The 23,010-nt window shown below is 38.2% G+C and overlaps 1 protein-coding gene across 1 annotated transcript in view; it reads right to left on the minus strand.

The window, feature by feature from the left end:
* The window catches only part of LOC117958903 (astrotactin-2-like), a 264,011-nt gene that overhangs the window by 174,616 nt on the left and 66,385 nt on the right, over positions 1-23,010 (minus strand). The window contains exon 3 of the mRNA XM_034895621.1: positions 3,940-4,369. Within this exon, the coding sequence (XP_034751512.1) occupies positions 3,940-4,369 (430 nt within the window). The remainder of the gene's footprint in view (positions 1-3,939; positions 4,370-23,010) is intronic.

Here is a 23,010-nt window from a genome sequence, read left to right on the forward strand (position 1 = left end):
ATTTACTTCCTCAAATTTGTAAAATCTAATGATCTTTTAGCAGATTCTCTCTGGGTTACATGTGGAGCCCAAGGCTTTATCTGTGTTTACAATATACTGTAAAATAAATCCCCATTAATTGCATCAAGCGTTCTTTACAAACAACACAATTTTACTGAAAGGAATAAGAGGAACAATAGCAAATGCTTTTGGGAATCTGAAATGCTTAACTATAGCAGAAATTTTAATTTACTGGCCAAGTGTTTTATTAGCTACAGTATGCTCTTAGATATTACACTTTTTATAGCAACCCTGGGGTTTTCAAAAGAACAATCACAATACTGCAGTAATGTCTTTGGTTATTTGTTGGATCAGTTAATTCAACTCATCAGTAAGAGCTGTTTAGGGGGTAAATAAATCACATGGAACAATAAGTTAATTTTGATCGTCCAGTTAGTGAATATAATCATGGGATAATGTTTGATAAACACAGTTTATGAGTCATTCTACATGGAAATTGGATGGATTGTTATTGTGTATTGTTTGCTTTTAATTAAGGAAACACCTATCAAAAAAGAGTTAAGTTGACCAGTGAGTGTGCTGATGTGACCACATGCTACGCTTGCTTATTTCTCATGGGTTAGGTCCAACTAGACACTATATTAGCAATATGGAGTGTATAATCTAGAATCTGGCTTTTGTATCCAAAAACAGGATCATCATCTCCAGTGGTTATTACAGCAATCTCAATTTATTATGATAAAATTGAGGATACATGTAACAAGGTCTGCAAGGATAGAAAACAGAATTCTTATTTGTACATAAAAATGAACCAATATTGGCAGCAAGAAGTGACATCAGCTTTATGCGTGTTAGACCAAACGTGGACCTCCAAAGCAAAAGGTCACAACCATCTGCTAAATCATATGCAATAACAGTCAAGTCAAGAAATGACTTTCTCTAAACGTTTAAATTAAATTGGATTGTTTTTAATTATCTAAGGCAAGGTTACTAATTTTGCTGTGCAATAGTAGAATAATTGCTTGTTTGAAGAAGTAGGACACAGTAGTAGTTGCTCAGGCCTGTACAGTAAATTACCTCTACAAAGAGCTCTGGAGATGACATAGGTATGACTCACAACAAAGGCTACACATGTAGGTCAGCAGTGGAAGAGTTCAGTGTGGTAAACTAAGAGGAAGAGGTATGTGTGATGTGTGGCAATTTGATGCTGGTGCCTTGAGCGTTTCCCCAAAAAGTTTTTTAGTGTGCAGCTAAGGCTTTTCTGCACTTGAATTACACCATCCATGTTGCTCAAATGCATTCCCAAAGCCGTGGGAATCTTGCTGAACAATGAAACTGACAGGCCCCATTTCTTTTGTTTTCCGTGTAACAAAAGCCAATACCATGCATAACCCTGTGAGGCATAGCCATAATCCCTGGGGATAATACTATTGAGCTCAGTTGAATGGGGTTATCTATCAGCAAGGACAGACAGATAAAGGATGACTGGTATTTGGAGACTTGTTTGGATGCAGAGCAGCATAGAACAGGTGGGACAGGAGTTAATTGTCCCTGTATTCAAATTTCGCCGCTTTATGCACTTTACAGATGGGGAAACAGAGGCATCAAATGAAATTGTCTGTGTGAACATCTTTTGGAATATGCTGGATTGTTTATGAGATTAATAGAAGGATGTTAGAAGAGCTGTTTTTGAAAAAGAAAAAAAAGAAAAAACACGTAAATGATACCCTTCAATGGACTTTTGGATATTGCCCACATTACATATAATATGACCTGGAAGGTTTATGTTACACAATGGTGTGCCTCTAGATGCAACTGTACAGTATGTGTCTGAACATTAGTAAAGGTATATGTAGTACTCACACTCAGCAATTAAATACTGTAGCTGAAATTGGGTTTTTATTTTAGGAACAAGACTTGTTTTTATTTTGAGGCCATAAGGAGACTTGTTGGTGTCACCTTAATGTAAGTGTTGGAATATAGTGACCTTTAATCATTGGCATATTTTTTTTAGAAAGCTATGTTCGTACTGCTTCCGTCTTCCCAAAAGCTCTATATTCATGATTTATTTGGCTATAAATGTTTCTAATCGATTGATCTGTTTGATTCCTGAATTAGTTGACTTCTGGCCTAATATTGTTGAATATCTTAATATTTTACGATCTTGTAATTCATGTGTTTTCATTGTAAATTGTTATGTTTTATGTGTGAAACTGTTAACTGTGCTGCTCCCTGCCAGGATACTCTTGTAATAGAGATTCTTAATCTCAGTGAGGTTATTTCTGGTTAAATAAAGGTAAAAAAAAAAAAAAAAAAAGGAATTGCTGGTCATAATATGGTGTGTATAATGTGCGTTATGTCTTGCTGCTTACAACTATTGTGATTGACTCTTCTTAGAGCTGTATGGGGATAATCGTGTTCTTTTTGTTATCTTGTGATGATGGCATTATTTGGCGTTTAGCCCAAGAGACAGGCCTGTATAGTAAGAGCCTTGATCTCTTTGACCTTTGACTCTCTTCTCTTTTCCCAGCGGCTAATCCCAAAATTCTGCATACCCACTTGGGAATAGAGCAGAAATTAACCTCCATGCCTTCACCATGTTGCATAATTTTTTGTTTTTTACATAAGGGCCCAACATAATATATGCAAGCCTTAATTTTGTATCACGGTTGAAATGAAAGTTTGATTTTTAGAATCATTATTCTTCGTGCTGTGATCAGGGAGTGTAAGGCTTTTAAATTTAAGGTGTGTTTGTGACGTAAATGTGACACATTTTATCATTTTATACTCCATTCAAATAATGTTGATAAAGTCAAACTTAACCATAGTCACCTTTCTCTATTGTTGAGTTGTAAATAAATACTTGCTATTGGCAATGTGCCTAAGACATACAATAACAATTTAAATCTTGAACGGAAATCATCGGTGCTTTATCTCGTTTCCAGCCAATTTTCCGTAAGTAACTACCCAGTCAGTCAGAATAAAAAAGGAAATTAGGTTATGTAGACTGATAAATACTATGGAAGCAAGGGGGCATTTTCCACAAACTTCTCACATGCATTATTCAATAAGACATGAATAACCCGGGCACCCTCCAACTCAGTCAGCAACTTTTTCAATTATTAAAGTTGTGCTTTGCAGAGGAGCACCCAAAGTTCAACAGGATATACTTTAATATCAAAAAATGCTGTGGAGCCTACAGTTAGGCTGTACATTATGTTTGAAATCTCTCCAGCAGAATATAATTTATTTAAGTATCACTTTGAGTTTTGTCACTAATGCAGGGCCCTCGCTACGTTAAGCAAGGGTCAACAGGCAGCCCACTGATACACCTCAGCATCTACTCGGCCAGACTGATGGCCCCTGTCACTTGACCTATAGACATTACATTAAATTACATGGTACTGCATTTCACTATAGCTTGACACACAAAGCCAACGTCTTTGTTAACAAAGCGGGTTTGTAAGAATGTGGTTTCACTGTAAATTTGGTTTCAGAATATACTTAATACTTATTTATATGTCTCATGGATTACAGAATTATTATCTTTACCAGCATGATGTACTGTAATGGTGTGAGTCATAGATTTTTTTTGACAAAATGTAAGCAGGACATGCTGTGCTAAGAACATGTTTAGGCAGGCCAGAGCCAGAGTGAACTGTCCAGGCTGGGCCATCTGGGGAGCTGGCACTAAGCGCCTCCACGGATGTACAAATCATGCTCTCAAAACCACCACTGAGCAAAACAGATTTCCTATGACAACTCATAATTTGAGTGTATGCTGCATGCAGTTGAATGATAAAAGACAAAAACAGCATGATGCTGTTTATTTGACAGGTAAAGCATAATTAATCTCTATTGTATGTATACAGTGCTAACATTTTTTCCATCATACTAGGGTCAATTGTTTTTCAAGGGAACTGTAAGTAGGCGACCTACCTCGTTTTTCAAAATTATGCTTAATCTCATTTTCCTTGAACATCATTTCTGTGTGTCCTCCGATGCCAATGTTAACTCCATAGTCCTCCTGGACCTTCCCATCACTCATCTTGGTGTGGAGCTTGTTGGGCGTGGAGTTAAGTGAGTGTCCAACGGGGTCGTCCTCATCACAGTCGTAATCATCAAGAATGGGGGTCTCGCGGATGGGCATACCGATAACAGAGCTCCCATGTTGGTGTGTATTTCGAGAGCCCCGGTAGCTATCTCGGCCCTGGGGTCCGAGCAGAACAGAGGGAATGTAGTGGATCTCATGTGTGGCCTCGGTGCTGGCGCTCTTCTGGGGGATGCGGCGACGCTTGCACCATCGGTGGCGAGTATACAGAACAAGGGTGAAGAGTAGAATTAGGAGGAGGAGGGCAATGAGGCCTCCCTGAATAAAAGCAAGAGAAAACAAAATGTAAGGGAAGCACACAAATACAACAATGCTGATGCTCACACTTAACTGGTAATGTTGAAATTTTACGTGGCACACAAACATAAAAAGATTGTCCATTATTTTAGCTTGAATGGGAATTATCACCATTTGCCAGCTATTATAGAAGGTCAGGCTGTCTGCTATACTGCGCACTCTTACTTAATACAACACTAACCCATGTCCACAGGTTTTCATCACATAGTAAATATCCGTATACCCCTGGATAGAGAGGGCTCCAGAGATATAACAACCATGTTGATGGGACATTCTGAACCTTAGCAGCATCAAAGAATACATTGATATTGCAACAAAGTGATGTGCTGGCAGCAGCCTACCCTGCTATGTCCTGTAATACCCTGCATTACCCTTAACTATTACAACTACTATTTCTAGTTATAGTTCCATGATCTTTATTGTGACTATTATTGCCACTGTTCATCACACCCCCAACCGGCATTGTCAGACACCGCGTACCAAGAGTATTCATTTTGATACGTTGAGTGAGAGAGCCAAATTACAATATCTCTACAGAGCACTAGGATGCAGCTGTCCCATTCACATCACACAGTATTGTCAGCTATCCCTATATACAGTACTTCTGGCTCTGCTGTATAATATATCTATTTTTTTACCATTATAAATTATGTTAAATTAATTGCTTCGGTGCTGGACTTATTTAGGAAAGCACAGGGCAATCCCTGTAGCACTGATGACAAAGCAAGAAATTAGAAGGTAGGAAGAATGCAGACACCCTAATTCAGATACATAGAAATGCACTCACACACAATTAAGTTGCTGTTAAGCACATTACAGAGTTTTAGTGCTTTAAATCAGCACTTTGTTAGCACATTGTGCACTTTCTGCATTCAGGCATACAGTTGGCACCTGCATACATTCACACACAGGAGAGTACACTCTGGACACACACTGGACATATACAGGAGATAATACTGTATATTAGTATTATCTCATAATATAATGCCGCCTAATATCAACAACACAATCATCAACTGTAACCGTCTAAATTGCCACGGAGTTAAATAACCACTTTAATATTTTGAAACCATAAGATTCACAAATGATGAACATACTGCACGGCTACTAATGGGAATATTCCAAATCTGTATATATTCTCCAGCACATAGACAAAGCAGCGAGGCCTACTTTATTTCCTTTGTAGCAGTGTTGCTTCTGGAATCCTATCTTAAGAGTGTTACACACAAGCCAATGCACTAGGGATGTTAGCCTGTTCTGCGCTTCCTTTCTTCCAATGGTCCTTTCTTCTTCTTCTGGTCCTTTAAATTCACCAAGGAGCATCACATTTCTCCACAGTTCATTCAATATATCACCATCACGGAACCATCAAACACCTTGGCATACACACTGCGGCTGGATGATAAAGTAAATCCATATGTACGGAAAGAATGGGGAAAAGAAAAGGAAGGACATGACTTATTCTTTGATTTTTTCACAATGACATCCAATAGGTGAGACGTAGTATTTGATTCAGTCAGACGTGGCAACCTAAAGGCAATATATATTCCTGATGTCGGACAGAAAATCCAGGGTCAGCGCTTTTGCAAGCATATATTCAAAGATGTGGTGATATTTGCAAATTGTGCAAATCGCACAGACACACAGAGAAAAAAGAAATCACGAAAAAATAAGGAATAAAAATTCACATGGGATCATTCATCACAGCATTTAAAATTCCATCTTCATGAGGAAAAACAAACCCCTTTCAAATTATAACTCATGCACTGCTGGGTGTCCATAAATCAAACTATGCTGAGAGGGGAGGTGGCACAGAGAGGACTAGTACCACGGACAAACTTGTTCATTAATCTCCAATAGGGTAGCAGCTTTGCAGAAATGCAGTCCCGCAAACTCCCCTTCACCTGCACTTCTACATTAATTCCCCAGAGAATAGCAAAAACATATGAAGGCTTATGTTTTATTTTAGCAGCGTAGTGATAATGGAGTGACATTGTACAGTATGGCTCTCCTGCAGCACTGAAATAAATTGTATTGAAAAAGTATAAAACTGTTGAAATATCGCTTTTAGCAGCTTAAAATGTGAGACCGAAATATTTTCTGAAGCTCGGTGATGTCTTTATTCATCTCAACACCGCAATAACACGTCAGTTGAATGTCACTGAAAAGCAAAGGTGGAATTGAGGGTTAGACATGAACATTTTAAGTAATTACACCTTTTATAATCGCAACACCATGCACCGATAGGACATGTCTCACATTTAAAAGCTCAATTGCCCTCCTTTGCATTTAAATATGAATAACGCAGATGTGGTGTAAAAGTACAATTACACTGAGTCTAAAAGCTTTACAAAGTGCAAATACTCTTTACCCTGAAAAGCTATATATACACACACACACACACACACCATGTCAGTTTTTTATCTTTTCATTTTGTTAATTTGACTTTGTCACATCAGTGCCCTTAAGATCCTCTCAAATTCCCTTTCCTGTATCATCTCACAATGTTGTCCTCTGCACTTCCCACCATTCGTGCCTTTTGTTCTCGCTCTTTCTCGATTACCGCGTCTCTATACCCCTTCATGTTTGATCACATCTTTCTTCCAGTACAACAGCCATATAAATTCACAGTGGCAGATGTAGCCATGAGGGAAAATGGGTTTTCTGTTCATCTTCAGACCCTACAAATCCCTGCTGCTTTAGTCTTAAGTGACTTCACGGGGAGCAGAGTGGCTGGAAACACCCATAATTCCACTCCTGTCTGTGGTACAGGTTTAATTTTATCTGTGATTTTCATTACTTCACATTCTTCTTTTCCTCAACAATGCTCTCATTTCCCATCTGAATCACTGTGTGTTATTTATTCATTTTGCCTTATTTTTCCTCCTCTCTGTACATTTCTTTCATTAGCCTTCTCCTGTAAATTTCCCGTGTTTTTCCTGTCGTGCTTGCTTTTTCCTTTTCATTTTCTATCAACCCATTCCCCCTTTTCCACTCTACTGCCTCTTTTCTTTCATCATTCCCTGGCAGACTCACTTTCAACGGTTTTATCCCTTATCACTTACTTTTCATCCTTAGTCTTTTACAGATTTAATGTAGAATTTGGCGACAAGCATCTGCACTGAATTATCCAACACTTACAGTAACTTTTTTTCAACAGACATAATACCAGGAAATTCCTCAGATTAAGCCATTACCTCGGTTCAGACACGACAGCCATCCTAAAACTACAGAAGGAGGACAGCAGTAGGTTTGTAGTTTTTTGTTGGTGAGTATAATAACAACCAGTGATAGCCAGAATGACAAGGGTGGAGGGCATAACCTCAGAAAGAATCGGAAAGTGGTGGAGAAAGCTATGAAAGTCTGACTTATGCTGAAGAAAATAGATTTTTATAAACACTCAATGTTGCTGCCACTGGGGCATGTTTATTGTACTCTACATTATACTAGAGTTTACTGCATTTCATAACAGCTCTGCATAAAAATAAAATCTCCTGATGCTGTTTTGGGCTTGGTGTAATAAAAATCAATACCATACATTAGCAAATATGAGCATAATACGTTCTAGTCATTTTTTTTTCTGCCACTTTAAAACACATTAGAGTGAAATACCCACCACTATGTGAAAGCAATTGAATGAATGAATACAACTTTTATTCCCCCGAGGGGAATTTTGTTTTGCACTCAAGGGAACCACGTTTAAACATTGAGCACATACAACAGTAAAACAATAAAAGACAACAAGAAGACAATAAAACCGCACCAACATCCGACAGCGATGAAGATTTAGACAGTACAGAATCAGAATTAGAATCAGCGTTATTTGCTTAGTATGAGGACACATGCAATGGGTGCTAGAATAAATAGTATTATGTTATTATATTACAATATGAACAGCTCTGAAATAGAGGTTGAGAATGATGAATGTATAGTAAATAATAAAAATAATAAACAGACTGATTAGAGACAATGTTGCTGGGTTATTGCACAGAGCTGAACCTGACACTGTGAGTCCAAAGTCAGCTGTTCATCATACTGATGGCTTGCGGAAAGAAACTGTTCCTGAGTCTGTTGGATTTGGCGTACAGTGCTCTGTAGCGCCTACCTAGAGGGGAGAAGCTAGAACAGGTTGTGTCCGGTGTGAGATGAAACAGAAAAACTGAACATAAACAACAAAAACAACAATAATACACTACTGGCGGTGACATGCAGTCATCAGTTACTAAGATTTCATAACTAAAAAGTGCCCAATATCAAGTGTCTATGTGCATATGCGTGATCTATTCAGTAACTGAATGCTCCGCCACACAAATTATGTAATGGCACGTTTGGTTTTTGTTAGGGACATTCAAAACCTACGTCCAGAGGGGAGGGGGGAGAACTCTGAGAAAAGAGGGTGGGATGGATCATCCAGTATCCTCAGGGCCAGATTGAGGGTATCCTTTTCTGTGAGGTTGGTGATGCTTTTAACATTTCCTGCCCATTTTAGTTACCTTGTCCAGCATGTTCCTATTCTGGACAGAAAGACACAGCAGTGAATGGCAAAGGTCACCACTGAATAAGAGTGAAATGTTGTGTCTGCATTAAAACTAAGAGTTTCCTTAAAAATAAAGCCGTTGCTGTGCTTTCGAATAACTTGCTATGTGTTGGTTGACCAGGTGAGTTTGAAATCAATGATAGTGCCCAGATACTTATACTCTTCCATAGTCTCAAGGACTGTCCCTTTAATGACAACAGGTTGCAGTGGAGGGGGCCTTTTCCTAAAAAACAATCACCATTTATTTAGTTTTTTAAATATTTAAAGTTAGTGAGTTTTGATTGCACCATTCATGAAAATGGTTAACATCAGTCCTGTAGTCCTGTTCATTATAAAAAAAACGTCTATGGCACATCATCTGCAAACTTAATCAGTGAGCAGTCGGAATTTTGGCTGACACAATCATTAGTATACAAAATGAATAACAATGGTGATAAAACACATTCTTGTGACACTCCCGTGTTTATCATGATTGTTCTTGACTGACTGTGACCCCCCCTCACATGCTGTTGTCTACCAGTTAAAAAGCCCTGAATCCACTTTACAAGAGTTAGGTTTACACCCACGTTAATCAGCTTATTTAGCAACATATGTGACTGGTTAGAGTTGAAAGCTGAGGAGAAGTCTGCAAACAGGATGCGTACATGTGAGGCATGTGTTTCAAGGTGTTTAGAAATTCCCTTCAGGAGAGTTGTGACGGCATCTTTCACTCCCCCTTTCTCTCTGTAAGCAAACTGTAAAGTGTGCATGTGAGCTTTGGTCCGTATTTTGAGATGAATTAAAATAATCCACTCAAAGCACTTCATAGCAACAGAAGTGAGTGCCACTGGTCTAAAATCCTTCAGTCCAATTGGCTTGGGTTTCTTATGAAGTGGTAAGATTCCCGCTGTTTACCATATCACTGGGACTTTGCGGTGTAAAGTGATTTCTTAAACAGTCCTCTGAACAGCGGGCTCAGTTGTTCTTTGCAACTCTTTAGAATAGTGCCTTCCAACCTGTCAGGGCTGGCAGCTTTCTGTGTCCTTATATGGGAAAAAATCCTCCCCACTTCCTGACAGCTTACCGTGATTGGTGCATCTGCTCTTCCATCGAGGCTGATTGGATTGACTGTGAAATCGTTCGTTCATGGCATCTGCTTGCTCAACTGTATGTACCGGGGTGTTGGAGTGGTGATTTTGCTCTATGATAGTTTTAATCCCTGTCCACGTCATAGAGGAGTTTTTTCTTTTAGTTCAACTTGTCTTCATATTGTCTCTTGCCCCGTATGATTTTTGTCTGTATATCCTTCTGAATCAGTTTCCCTCCATGCCTATCGTTTGATTTGAACAATCTTTCTTTATCAGTTAAAGAACAGTTTCTTAATTTCAGTTGTATTCCAAGGTTTTTAATTAGCAAACAGTTTCACACGTTTTGTCGGGATCACATTATCCACACAAAAGTTAATATAAGACATTACTACATCCTCCACTCCCCTTGACGCAGTCAAAACAGCCCTGCAGAGCTGTCACACTGTCATCATCCTAAACATGCACTGATGTGATTTTAGGTTTTTCCCTTTTTCTTGACAGGATATGTTCAGATGGACACCAATACAATGTATTAACATGGCTTTGATAAATGAACTTATTTTTTAGAAACACACCTTATGTGTTTAAATAAGGCTGAAATGAATGAATAAGTTCCTAACAACATTATTTAGAAAAGTTGCCGGGTTGTTGCCCGAGATTCACACACACACCTCATATTAAGATCATGCTCTGCTAGTTGCCCTAGTTATGGTTTCGATTTCAAGCTGAGTCATCAAATTATTTTACATCTCATAGGAAAAGAAAACAGAGGGTTCTTGTTTTGTTTGTAAGAATACTGAAAGATGGTCTTTGTTTAGCATATAACTTGAGATAAATTAATAGCCAAGATCAGAACTAGGACAAATTCTTTAAAATCACTGTTTTTGACCAAAATATCTAATTGTAATTTTGGACTATATTGGAGGGAATGATCATTTTTGTTTTATAATTCTCATTTCATTGACAAACATTAAAATGATTATAAAGGGATTTTTGCGAGGATCTTTACCAAAAAAAAAAGATTATATTCTTTAGTCAGTAGGATAGGATGTGTAGGTCCAGACGCCTGCGCATTAAATTGTTTGCCTTTAAAAAAATGTTGTGCCCCCCCACTGCGATTTGGATACTTGCACAGCATTTTATTAAAGCAATCTTAAGGTCAACTCAAAAACGTGCAAATTAACAGTAGACTAAATACCACTATAGGTACAGTCGAGTAATTCAGGAATGACAGGAATTCAAATTAAATTAAAAAAAAGGGGAAAAGGTTAACAAGGAAGCCTGACAGTCATTTTCACTTTTTTAAAAGGACTGTACCCAAAATACTGAAAAAGCAGGCTGGGATTGCTCTCAGAGAACCTCCCTCAGAGACCATTCCAAATATGTAAAACACAAATGTTTTTTCATGGCCACATGCACTTACATGCACATCAAAACAAAGAACAGAGAAGATTGGATTTCAACACACAGAGAGGAAGTGTGACTTTATTCTCTGCTCAGGACACCTTTACTCCATATCTTTACTCCTATATCTTTACTTAGCAAATATTCCTTTGCTGCTATATGAATGTTCTGAATGTTGAGGTCAGCCCCTTTAAGCAGTAGAAAGTAAAGAGGTTAAGAAACCCACAGGAAAACCTCATTAGACTTGATCAATGAACTTCATTGAAGCAAATGTGAATTAAAGATGTTCAATCACTGATGAACTAATTGCAGAAAGCCCCTAAAGGTACGTGTGTTAATGAAAGAAACAGCAACATAGAAGGTTGGGTCTTTTAGAATAAGCAATTCAAGGCAGGCATAAGTGAGAAATGTTACATTTCATATGACAGTCTGTAAAGAGTTATAATAGACCATGAGGTCTCCACTATAAAAAAATAAGTAAAATTGTTTGCACATGCTATTTCCAGTGCAATTTCCTATTTAGTATTGACCTTCTTTTTTTTCCTAATTGATGAAAACAATACAATATTCACTTTTAAATTACCTCCATTCAAGCAAAGCGGGCTGTCTGTGTGATATATAGTCAACATTTAATTTAGCAACATCTTGCAAAGATGTAGCAACATCTTGAGTGTGTTTGTCTCGTTCTGCTCTGATATTTTCTCTGCTTTTTGTGTCCAATATCTGCAACGTGACTCTAATTCTGATTTCTTCTGTTGACTGAAATAGCTCTGTCACCATGGATCGCTTAGATGTGTCACCTCGCTTTGGCCCATTCATTGAAAAAAAGCAGATGTGTTGGTGGTTACTTTTTCTCCATTTCATAAACAAAACAGAAGCGCAACATCATTTGTAATACCATCATTTTGTATCAACAATTATACCTGTCAGGTTTTATTTTATTTTATCAAATAAATGAAGTTCCAGTGAAATATTTTCTGAGTTTATTGCAAATCAATGTACATAGCATTGTGCCAATCTGAGTTAAATTAGGCCTATTTGCTATTCGCTAGGCAGAGGATAAAAAACAATACAAACTACAGTACAGACAAACTGAGTCATAAAATTTAGTGCTCACTAGAATCAAAATAAACTCAGGTTGTAACATAATTCCACTTTTCTATTGCTTCTTTCTTCTTGTAAGTTTTAGTGAAACAAACCGTATGTGGTCGTAGTGGAAGGTGGTTTTAAAGATGCAAACAGAGAAATTGTATTCACTTAATTGAAGTGTTACTCAAACCAACCCTCAAACATCAAACTCTAACAGCAAGGATGTTTGGTGACCATCTGGTGATGATCTATTTGTATTTCAATACATACAGTATCTCCGGTGGAGCCTCGAGATGTTGAAATTTGGATTGGTATATACACTTTGGCACACGTCCCTTATGACTCTAATAAGCGTATTTATGCATTAAAATTACACAAATCAAAGCCAACAAAGCCAACACATGCTCTGTGGTTTAGCCACCATCTGTGCACATGCATTGGAAATTGCGTCTCAATGAACCCTAGTAAAAATCCACCTCCTGCTCCAAGGGAAGAACAGATATAGCAATATAGCAATCTTTAGGGTATTGTTTACAGCAAACGCTAATGGAAGAAGTCACATGTAGAATTTTCTTTTTTTTGTTACATTAGTTTCTCCCTTCCCTCTCTCCCAGCAGGACAATAAAGGTAGCATGTGCCCTAGCATCTGCTCTCCACTCTTTCTGTCCAACTAAAGGTAAATGACAAGACTTGGCTCTCTGGTTGATGTTTCCACTCAGCTAATTCCCCCTGGAGAAACCATGCCTGTCCATTACCTGGACACACAGAGAAAAAGCTACTGGTCTCAGATACATAACACAGGAACTGTGAACCCAGACTGGTATTAGCTTAATGCAAGGTTCAAACTACCCAATATTGTTGTCACTGTGTCAGATTAGGCAATAATAGATCCATTCATTCTTGCCGTGACTTTGCCGAGAGACCTGACAAACTATACGTTGGTCCGTGACCAATCATAGTTTGCTGTTTCTCAAGACCTGCATGATGGGGTCGGTAAAGAGGTGTAATAGGGACTGACCTCCGAAGAACAAACAAATACTGGTCTCCAAAGCAATGTGTGCAAAACCGGCTGTCTTGTGTTCAGAAAAGCCTAAAAAATAAGGAAGGCCGCTATATCTTACTCAAAGGCAAGATTGACCACAAAGACGTCACTTTGTTAAATTTATATATGCCACCAGGGCATGGCAGAAAATGTATTCAAAAAATATTTAACCTATTAACCCAAGAGTCATCAGGAACTTTTATCTGTGGGGGGATTTGAGTATCTGATTGCAACCCAAACTTGATTCGTCGAATCTACACAAGAGAAGAAAAAAAAAAAAACAGTATTCATGCGGAGAGTGCTACTCACCTTGTCACGCAGAATATCCCAGAATGGATTACTTTTTTATCTTGGCTGCAGATAGACATTGAAAAAGTGAATGCAAGATAGGTGTTTGAGATGTATCAGACATAAGGCAAGGCATTAAACTAAACATGTACAGTACATGTGTGAGTGAATGCTGAATTACCGCATCTCTTATTGGGGCGGTTTATCAATACAGGTTAAGCAAGGTATTTATTTTACTCAGATTGACTGACATAATCCCCCACATATGATGTTAATAAAAGCGGGCTTTCCACACAAACAAACGTACATGTGTCATTAGTATGAGAAACAAATGCGATTTTAACTGTGTCGGGCTAGGGTCGGGCTTGGACATAAATATCTTAATGCCTGTCGGGCTCGGGTCGGGTTCGGTTACTGATCTGTCGGACGCGGGCCGGGCTCGGACAGAAAAATCCGGCCCGATCCGCACTCTAGCTGTGATATCAACCGCTGAACTGGGTGGCGCTGTTTCTCGACTAAAGACCAGCAAAGCTCCAGGCACAGATGTATTTGTTAATGATTGAATGGTACAAAACATTCAGGCCTGAGTTGACTCCACTCCTTCTCAGATGCTTTAATCACACCATTAAAGAAGCCCAGACACCCCAATCTTGGAGCGAGGCAGTAATATCAATTATTCCTAAGAAGGGCAAGGACAAGGGAGAAGGCCAATATCCATTTTGAATACGGATTATAAGTTATTTTCCTCAGTTATGGATCAAAAGGATAGAAAACAATGTCTCTGAAATGAGAGACCCAGACCAAACAAAGGGTTTGTCCGGGAAAGACAAACACAATACAACATTAGACAAACATTCCATGTGGTAGACTATGAGATCAAGGGAAATATTAGTGCAACACTGATCAGTTTAGATGCAAAAAAGCATTTAATTCAGTTGGATGGGGCTACCTTTACCTAGTACTTCAACACTTTAGCTTTAATGAGAATCTGTTTGGTGTTTTCAAACCCCACTGCTAAGATAAGAATCAATGGCCACCTAACTCAGTCCATCAAGCTAGAGAGAGGTTGTTGTCTTGGCTACCCACGGAGCCCCGCCCTGTTTGTATTCTTCATAGAGGCCTTAGCTCAGGCAATAAGGGAAGACCCAGAGATTAAAGGGATTTCAATTGGAGAGAATGTATACAAGATAAGTCTGTTTGCAGACGATATATGCTGTGATATATATTGCTCCCTTTGACTGACTTACAGAGAAATGCACCTGAATTGATGTACCTTTTAAGATTGTTTGGCTCCTATTAGGGGTATACATTGAATACAGAAGACCCAGATACACTCAAATAATTTCACTCCGTATGCTGGCTTGAAAGGTAGATTTGATTTTAAATGGGACATCTCTGCTATTAAACATCTGGGAGTTTGGATCCCAAAAAACATCAGGACAGATCTAGAAAGATGGACTGTACTTCCTCTAGACATGTCTAATAGAATCAAAATGATAAATGTGACTGTCCTTCCCCGGCTTCTGCACTTATTCCACTTCCTCCCTGTAGAGGTCCCTCCTAAGGATTTTAATGAATGGAATAGAATGATATCAAGATTTGTCTGGAACAGTAAGAAGCCCCAAATTAAATTAAAGATCTTGAAGCTACCCAAAGAAGAGGGTGGGTTTTCCCTACCGTGTGTAGAGAACTATTATATTGCTGCCCAGCTAAGACCCCTAGTTTGTTGGTGTAATCCACACTACTCCGCTATATGGAAAGATTTGGAACTAACGCAATCTGTATCAACCAGTACAGACTTTATTAGGTAACTGCCAATAACATGTCCCTCACCTGGACAAAATAAATTGCTGGACCAGGTGTGGTTTAACAAATGTAAAAAACTCCATCTCAAGACACATGCCAAAATATTGAAATGGGTGGCATATGACTCAGAGTTTATACCACCGGGTCTAGATATGTGATTCAGGCAGTGGGCATACAATAGTTTTACAGCCTACTGCACTATAGCTGATAAGGATGGCCTACAGTCTTTTACCCACATCTCTAAATCATTCAGACTGGGGGGAGAGGATAGGTTGAACTATTTCAAGGTCAGAGACTAAAATTAAACAAACAGATAATAGGGATACCAATCTGATCAGTAGATTTACGATGAATTTAAGGCTAAAGACTGTAAACACTTAATATCCCAAATTTACAAAAGAAAAAAAAAATTCCAAGAATCAATCTAGCCTCCAGGTTAAGCAGTCATGGGAGGGGAAGTCTGTCCTGGAGATGTCTGAGGATGACTGGAGAACTGTTTGGGTGGGTCAAGCTAAAACCACAAGCTCCAGAGCCTGGCGTTAATTTAGTTGGAAAAACATAACACGATTTTTTGCGACCCCTAAATTGAAATCTAAACAGCAGGGTTTCCATGGACGGGATAAATGCTGATGCTGGTTGCAATATGCAACCATATTGGCAAGAACTTGCTGGAGAACTTCGGTCAATCTTTGGTTTAAAAGTAGATTTTTCTTTTATTACACTGTATTTGGGTAAAACCCAAGTTGGTCTTATGGCCCACAACAACTACCTTTATAAAGTACCCTTGGCTTGAAGCAAGAAGGCCATTATACGGAAATGGCTGCAAATGTTCCATTGTTAACAAAATACATTGCATAGAAAAACTGACCTTTACCATAAGACTACGGGTTGAACAATATATAAACTACTGGGTAAGGTGGACTTCATATAATTTAAAGAGCAGCTCAGTGTCTGTGTGAACGATTACTCCATTCTGCACTGATGTATGGCCTGTGTCAACCCTGCCAACCTGTCTGTTCACTTTTATTCTCTATCTTTGATCTTTATATTTATTTGAATCATTTTTTTGCTTATTTGTTTATTTGTTACTGTTGTTAAAAAGAACTACACAAATAAATAAAACAGTTTCAGAAAAGCCTAAAAAAACTAAATGGCCTTTCCCCGGTTTCCCAGCTCGGGGGGAGGGTACAATGGGCAGAAATCTCGATTCATTCCGTTTTAATTTACATAGAAAACAGTTTCAGCTGCATGGCTCTCACTTCCTCTGTCAGAGTGAGTATTAGTAGTGGTTTTGATGTACAACAATATCTACAAACACTAAACCAGGATATTTGTCATCCCCTCTCCAATACTGCTATTTTGCATCAATACTGTGCTCTTGTTAGTTCAGAGTTTGTTTGGTTGTTGACTAACGTTACATAAAAAGGGACCTGTTTTCAAAAGGTATAAGCAAAAATATGTGTTAAATCTCAATAAGCTAAAGTTTTTGGATGGAAATGAAATAATCTATTTTGAAGTGACGGAAAATCATTTGAAAAAGTCCACAGCCCTGGCTATGTAAATCGCTAGAGAAATTACACTGACGAAAAGCCCATACCTAATCATAAAATCTGATTAAACTGTGATTGAAAACTGAATAAAAATCTCCCACAGCTTAACTGGAAAGCACCAGGTCGACCTTTCCATTTGGTCCCTATCACCATGGGAACTAATACATGTTTCCATCATCCTCTTTCCATCCCCTTTTCCATCACCTTGAGTCCTACCCGTTCATTACTCCACTTCTCTATCCTCCCATTTTACATGCAACGATGCTCTATCCCACACAGGGAAAAAACTTGAGGGCAGATAATGCTGTCTTGAGCCCTGGCCTTGTGAATTATAACAGAGAATTAGGGCTGATTTGCTGGTGTGGTGCACCCGCCCACCCTATACCTCTCTCCCAGGCTTTTTCTAGCTTTAACCCATGCCCTACACCCACTACTTTTCTCTCCCAGTTAGGATCTCTAAGCTTGAGGCCTGTACAGAAGGATAAAGTCTGCATCCATACCATAGATTACAGAGATAAATGACATCTTTGTTCAGTTCACTTCTTTTAAACATTTGCAACACTTGCAGAGAAGTCGTTTTTTTTTTTTTTTTAAAGGAACTCTTTTTAGTTTGTTTTTATTAGACTATGCCATTTATTTACTGTAGCTATTGCCTAACATCAAAGAATGCACTATTTGTTTCAATGCCCAATTTTGACTTTGACTTCATTGACATACTTTTGGGATGACTCCCGCAAGGAAATTGAATTTCAAGCAGCTTAAAAGACATTTGAATAGAAGATGAGGTGGTATAAAAAATATAGTATAGAAAAAAAACTGTGTAAAAATAACAATAAACTTTCAGCTATAAAAACATCTTTAGCATAAATAAACTAAATACAACAGTTAAGAGCAGTTTGTGGACAGGTATGTATGTATGTATGTAGATTATAAATTAAATAATTGCAAACCATCATTGTAAAATGTAAAGACTTTAGTTCATTTCTTAACATCAGACACTTAAATGCATGTTGCTTTCTATTGTCTGTGTGTTATTATTTGTACTGAGGATAAAAAATGGTATCCTCTAGCATTGGGTCCTCTAGTATAGTAAATGTTACTGTATAGTAAATGTTACACACACACACACCCACACACACACAGTTCTGCAAGCATAATAGCAATTAAAGTGGTTATGTTCCATTGAGATGAAAAAGGGACCCTTGCATTATGTTTCATCTAACGATGGGAGAACATCAGTATTTATTAAACTCTAAAGAGGCATTAAGTTAAACATTTTCCATTATACCACCCAATGGACATTTCAAAAGTATAATCATACATTAATTTGCTTTGGCTTTCCCTATTAATACAAACAGTTATATTTGGTTTGAGTTCGCCCATTCTTTTTGTTTTCCGGATGCATTTGTTTCAAGGTAAATTAAAAGAATATTTTGATTTATTAATGAAAGTCTTTGACTGAATTTCTTTTGCACATTACCAACAAAATAATTACACAGGAGACCATATGGAATTTGAAGTTTTATTTGATGCATTTTTTCATGAATAGTTGGGTTAAACAATTTAAATAATAAAAATAGGTAACCGAATAGTGGAAAGAAATTAAATATACATGACTGAATGCATCAGTACCCATGTGGGAATCCCTTAAGGAAAAACATTTTGCATTTCAAAACCACACTCAAACACATGCTGAAAAAAATGGTTCTGCAATTTAGATAATGGTTAGCATTTGTTTTTCCCCCACCATTGTAATGAAGCCTGAATATATTTCTCAGTATAATGACATCCCATGATGCTCGCTGTTTGCATAGTAACCAAATATAATTGCCTGATGACCATGCACCGGTGCTTGCTCATTACTGTGGCAAATTAATACTGCTGGAAAAGAAGAGACTGCAACGCCCCCACAGCCTAACACCACCACACCCACACTACATCATGGCTCTTTCATTCACTTTTATAAGAGATATGTGGTATCTTTACACTGTACGCACACTTGCCTGCCTATGTGACATTTCAGAGAAAGATGTGTAAAGAAAGGTAATGCCAATATTTGCAGTGGTGTCACATGGGGCCAATGCAGGCTTGCTACAGCTGTTGATAACAAGGCAATAAGAGGGCCTGGACAATGAGGCCCTTGGGTGACTTTGATTGAGAAAAAGAAGGGCTGAGTGGTGAAAAGGGGCGGGTAATGGATTTTTCTTTTGTATAGATACAAGCATCAGAGAGTAGACAATGGTGCATGCTTGTAAAAAGCAGCATGTGGGTAAATAATTGTGGACACACATACACAGTCATTTTGTTTTCCCTTTTTGCTTGGAGGGCCATATATTTAAAAAAAAAAGTGTTTCAAGGCTTACAAGGATTACTCAGATTTTTCTTTTTACTGGGCCAACAGGAGCAACTGTGTGGTATTTAACAGAATATAGAATAAACATAGGACTAAAACTGGAAAATGACTGACATTGTTCTCTGCTAGATAACGAAACAGCCTTTACATTGGAAACTGGCGGGTGCAATGGAGGTATGTGTGATTATAGGTGTTTTCATGTGTGATTTTGCTTGTATACCTCCATTGGAGGCAGCTGGGTCCTCAGCCCTTGTTAGAGTCCCTGTTCCACTATTTGAAGTGAGGCCTTTATTTGTGTCTCCAGCTGTCGGCCAAGTGTTACCACAACAGCTTGGGGGAGCATACCTGTCAGCAAGCACCAACAGCTGAAGGGGAAGGTAGTCTTTGTTCATTCATGCCAGATGCAATCAAAACTCACTTTTGTCCCCACATCTCCCCATCTCCCCCTCATAACCCCATCCCTGGTCCTTCCCATGCTCCTGATATCACAGCAATGTCTCCTCACTTCCCTGGTAGCTCCACACCACATATTTCATGTTAGACATGTATGCAGTACAATATCGCTATTGACACATACGGTCACCCAGTCCCAGGGTTAAAAAATAGACGTCTGTAGGGTACATGCCTGTTTTTCTTCCAGTCAGGCTTGGGAAGAATGTAAAATAAATATAAATACATGGCTCTCCATTGACAACATGGAATAGATTTAGATTGCTTTGAAAATAAATGCTTATAGATAACACAGGTATGACTAACTCGCCCAAGCCCAATTCAAATAGCACAGATGTTCCCGGTTGGTGCTTGAGTCATTAATGGCTTCTAGCAAAAAACATCTGCTATCATTAGGTCTAAAGGGAGGAAAAACTAGCAGTTCAAATATACATTAATGGGAAATCTTCACAAGACTTTGGTGACTGTGCTTCAAGGGGCCATTAAAAGAACAGCAAGAATTGGGATGGATCAATAGTGAGAGATATAAGCAGATAAGCAGGGGATAAGCAATAAAAACTATTGGTCTGCCACCTTGATCGTTTGGCAGAGCTTGGTGGTGCTATCTTTAAAGTTTATAGAGGTTAATGACATATGCAGGTCTAATTCCTGGTAGTAAACATCTGTGAAGTGATGCAGAAACATATAAAGATGCATCTTAACTGAACTTTCTTATTTGATAGCTAAAAACTAAATGTCTAGCTGCTTGTAGTTTCAACATGGTATTGCATATGAGAGAGCCAGGGAATGGCTATGAGAAGAGTCCACACAAACAGTAGGTGAAGTAAGAAATATAGGAATAAATACTACAATATATAGAACACTGATTCAATAACACCAGTGCATGTTCCCACTTTACAGGACAACTATACCAAGGATTGAGCTGTGTATCATAAAGTCAGGATAATTATCACATTAACAATCCCAAATGGTTTGATTTGAATGTCAAAATATGGAGAAAAAAAAGATAAAGATGTATTTTCTGTCAATTACAGGAATGAAGTTTGCACATAATTTGAAGTGGCTGCAACTAGGTATTTTTAAAAGAGACCATATTACTGATCGCTCTGTTTAACGGTGTTCAAATGTATTTTCATTTTTCGTAATCAACACATTTATTAAACAGGCTTTATTTCAATCCATCCACACTAACATATTGCTACAAATAAAAAAGCATGTAAGCCATTGCGTGTACAGTAAGCCATGTTTTTAATGGATAAGTAAAATGCTTAGGCAAGATAGTAAAACTGTTTTATAAACATCTTTATCTATACTCCTTCTCTACACTTACACAACCAATTATGCACATTTGCAAATCAGCAATTTAGAATGACAAAATGCAATCATATCAATCAAGAATCTACACGCACACAAGCAGTCAAAAGTGCATGCATGAACAGTTATTTAATAATCCTCTCCCTTCAGAACCACACTTTTCTTTTGTTCCCCCAACTCCTGGTCTCCATCTCTAACTGTTACCCAGGCAACAGAACAGACAGAGAGAGGGCGAATGAATGAGCAGAATAAAAAAGGGAAAACAACAAAGATGGGGGGGATGCAGCCACTTCTACCTGACTTTTGTCTCTATTAATAGCCTCCTTCTTTTTTCACTAACACAGAAACTGGAAGTCTAAAAAGATACAATTTGCTTCGGTCATGACACTTGACTAGCCAAACAAATGCACTATTACAAGGGTTTGTGTTTTCAAACACACACTCACTGTGCATGTGAAAGAGGGACAACCGGATTGTATATGTTGTGCAGATCAGTATGTCTGTACACATTAGTGAACGGTAGTGTTCTACAATGAGATATTTAAAAGCAGAATTGTTCCTATTGGAACAGCATCACAAGCATAAAGTACCACAAAAAGTCACACACAACCTTTTTTTTCACAGTATGCAGATGTACATATAGGAACATTGCATCTCCCCACATCCAACTCAACCTCCCACATACAGTTAATTTGTGAATATTTAAGCTGGGTATGAACTGTGGTATTAAATAAATTCTATATGTATTACCTAATAATTTAATCTAAATACAATTCAACCAAACCAACCAAAGAAAGTACCATGGGTTGATATCCACCGACCAAGAGGTCATTCTGTGGAGAATTTCTGTTCCCGATGTCTGCAGGACCCCCTCACAGTCCAAAGATATACAAATTGATGATTCAGAAACTTTAATTACCCCTACAGTGTGTGTGAACGTGTGTGTATGTAATGTGTGTTGGCCCTGTAAAAGATGTATTTGTTTAAGTAGTTACTGAGATGGGCTCCATCCCGCTACAACTATGAGCATAATAAGTAGTTTAAAAAACAGATGAATGGATACAAAACAGGGGGAGAGATCCTGAATAATCATACAGAAAGGGAGAGTGCACATGCATGCATGCACACCCATATATACAGTTCAACTGCATATCATGTTACACAGGCCCATCTGTGTGACTAATTACACAAACTAGACTTCAAAAAGTCTAGTTTGTGTAGAGAAACCCCTAAGCTACATTTTTATCAGTTGATGAGAGTTGAGCCAAGTTGAATGTCCAATAGTTAAATGTGCACTGTAATAAACAGTGCCACTCATGTGGGGTTAGGGTTATAAGGCCAATAATATTCACAGTAAAACCTTTGATATCCAAAAGCGGACCCACAGAGGCAGTTTCAGAAGTTTTGACTCTGTAGTTTAAGTTGAAACTGCGCCACCTTTAGGCAAGAAAAGCAACACCAGCAGAGGTTTTAAACTACATACGCCATATCTCCTGGTGTGGAATGTAGTAGTTTCTGCACAGTTAGTTAATTAGTAGCTAGTTAATTAAACTAGTAAAATAAACATATAAAACTGCAGCTTCGGGACTACCTTTCCCTTAGGTGGTGCAGGTCGGCAGGTATGGATCTGGTCTTACAATGTCCGAACAGCTTCACTTATGCAGAATATTAAGCCTGCTAAATAGCACTGTGTTTGTGCATA

The sequence above is a fragment of the Etheostoma cragini genome, chromosome 16, assembly GCF_013103735.1.
Source record: "Etheostoma cragini isolate CJK2018 chromosome 16, CSU_Ecrag_1.0, whole genome shotgun sequence".
Classification (NCBI taxonomy): Eukaryota; Metazoa; Chordata; class Actinopteri; order Perciformes; family Percidae; genus Etheostoma; species Etheostoma cragini.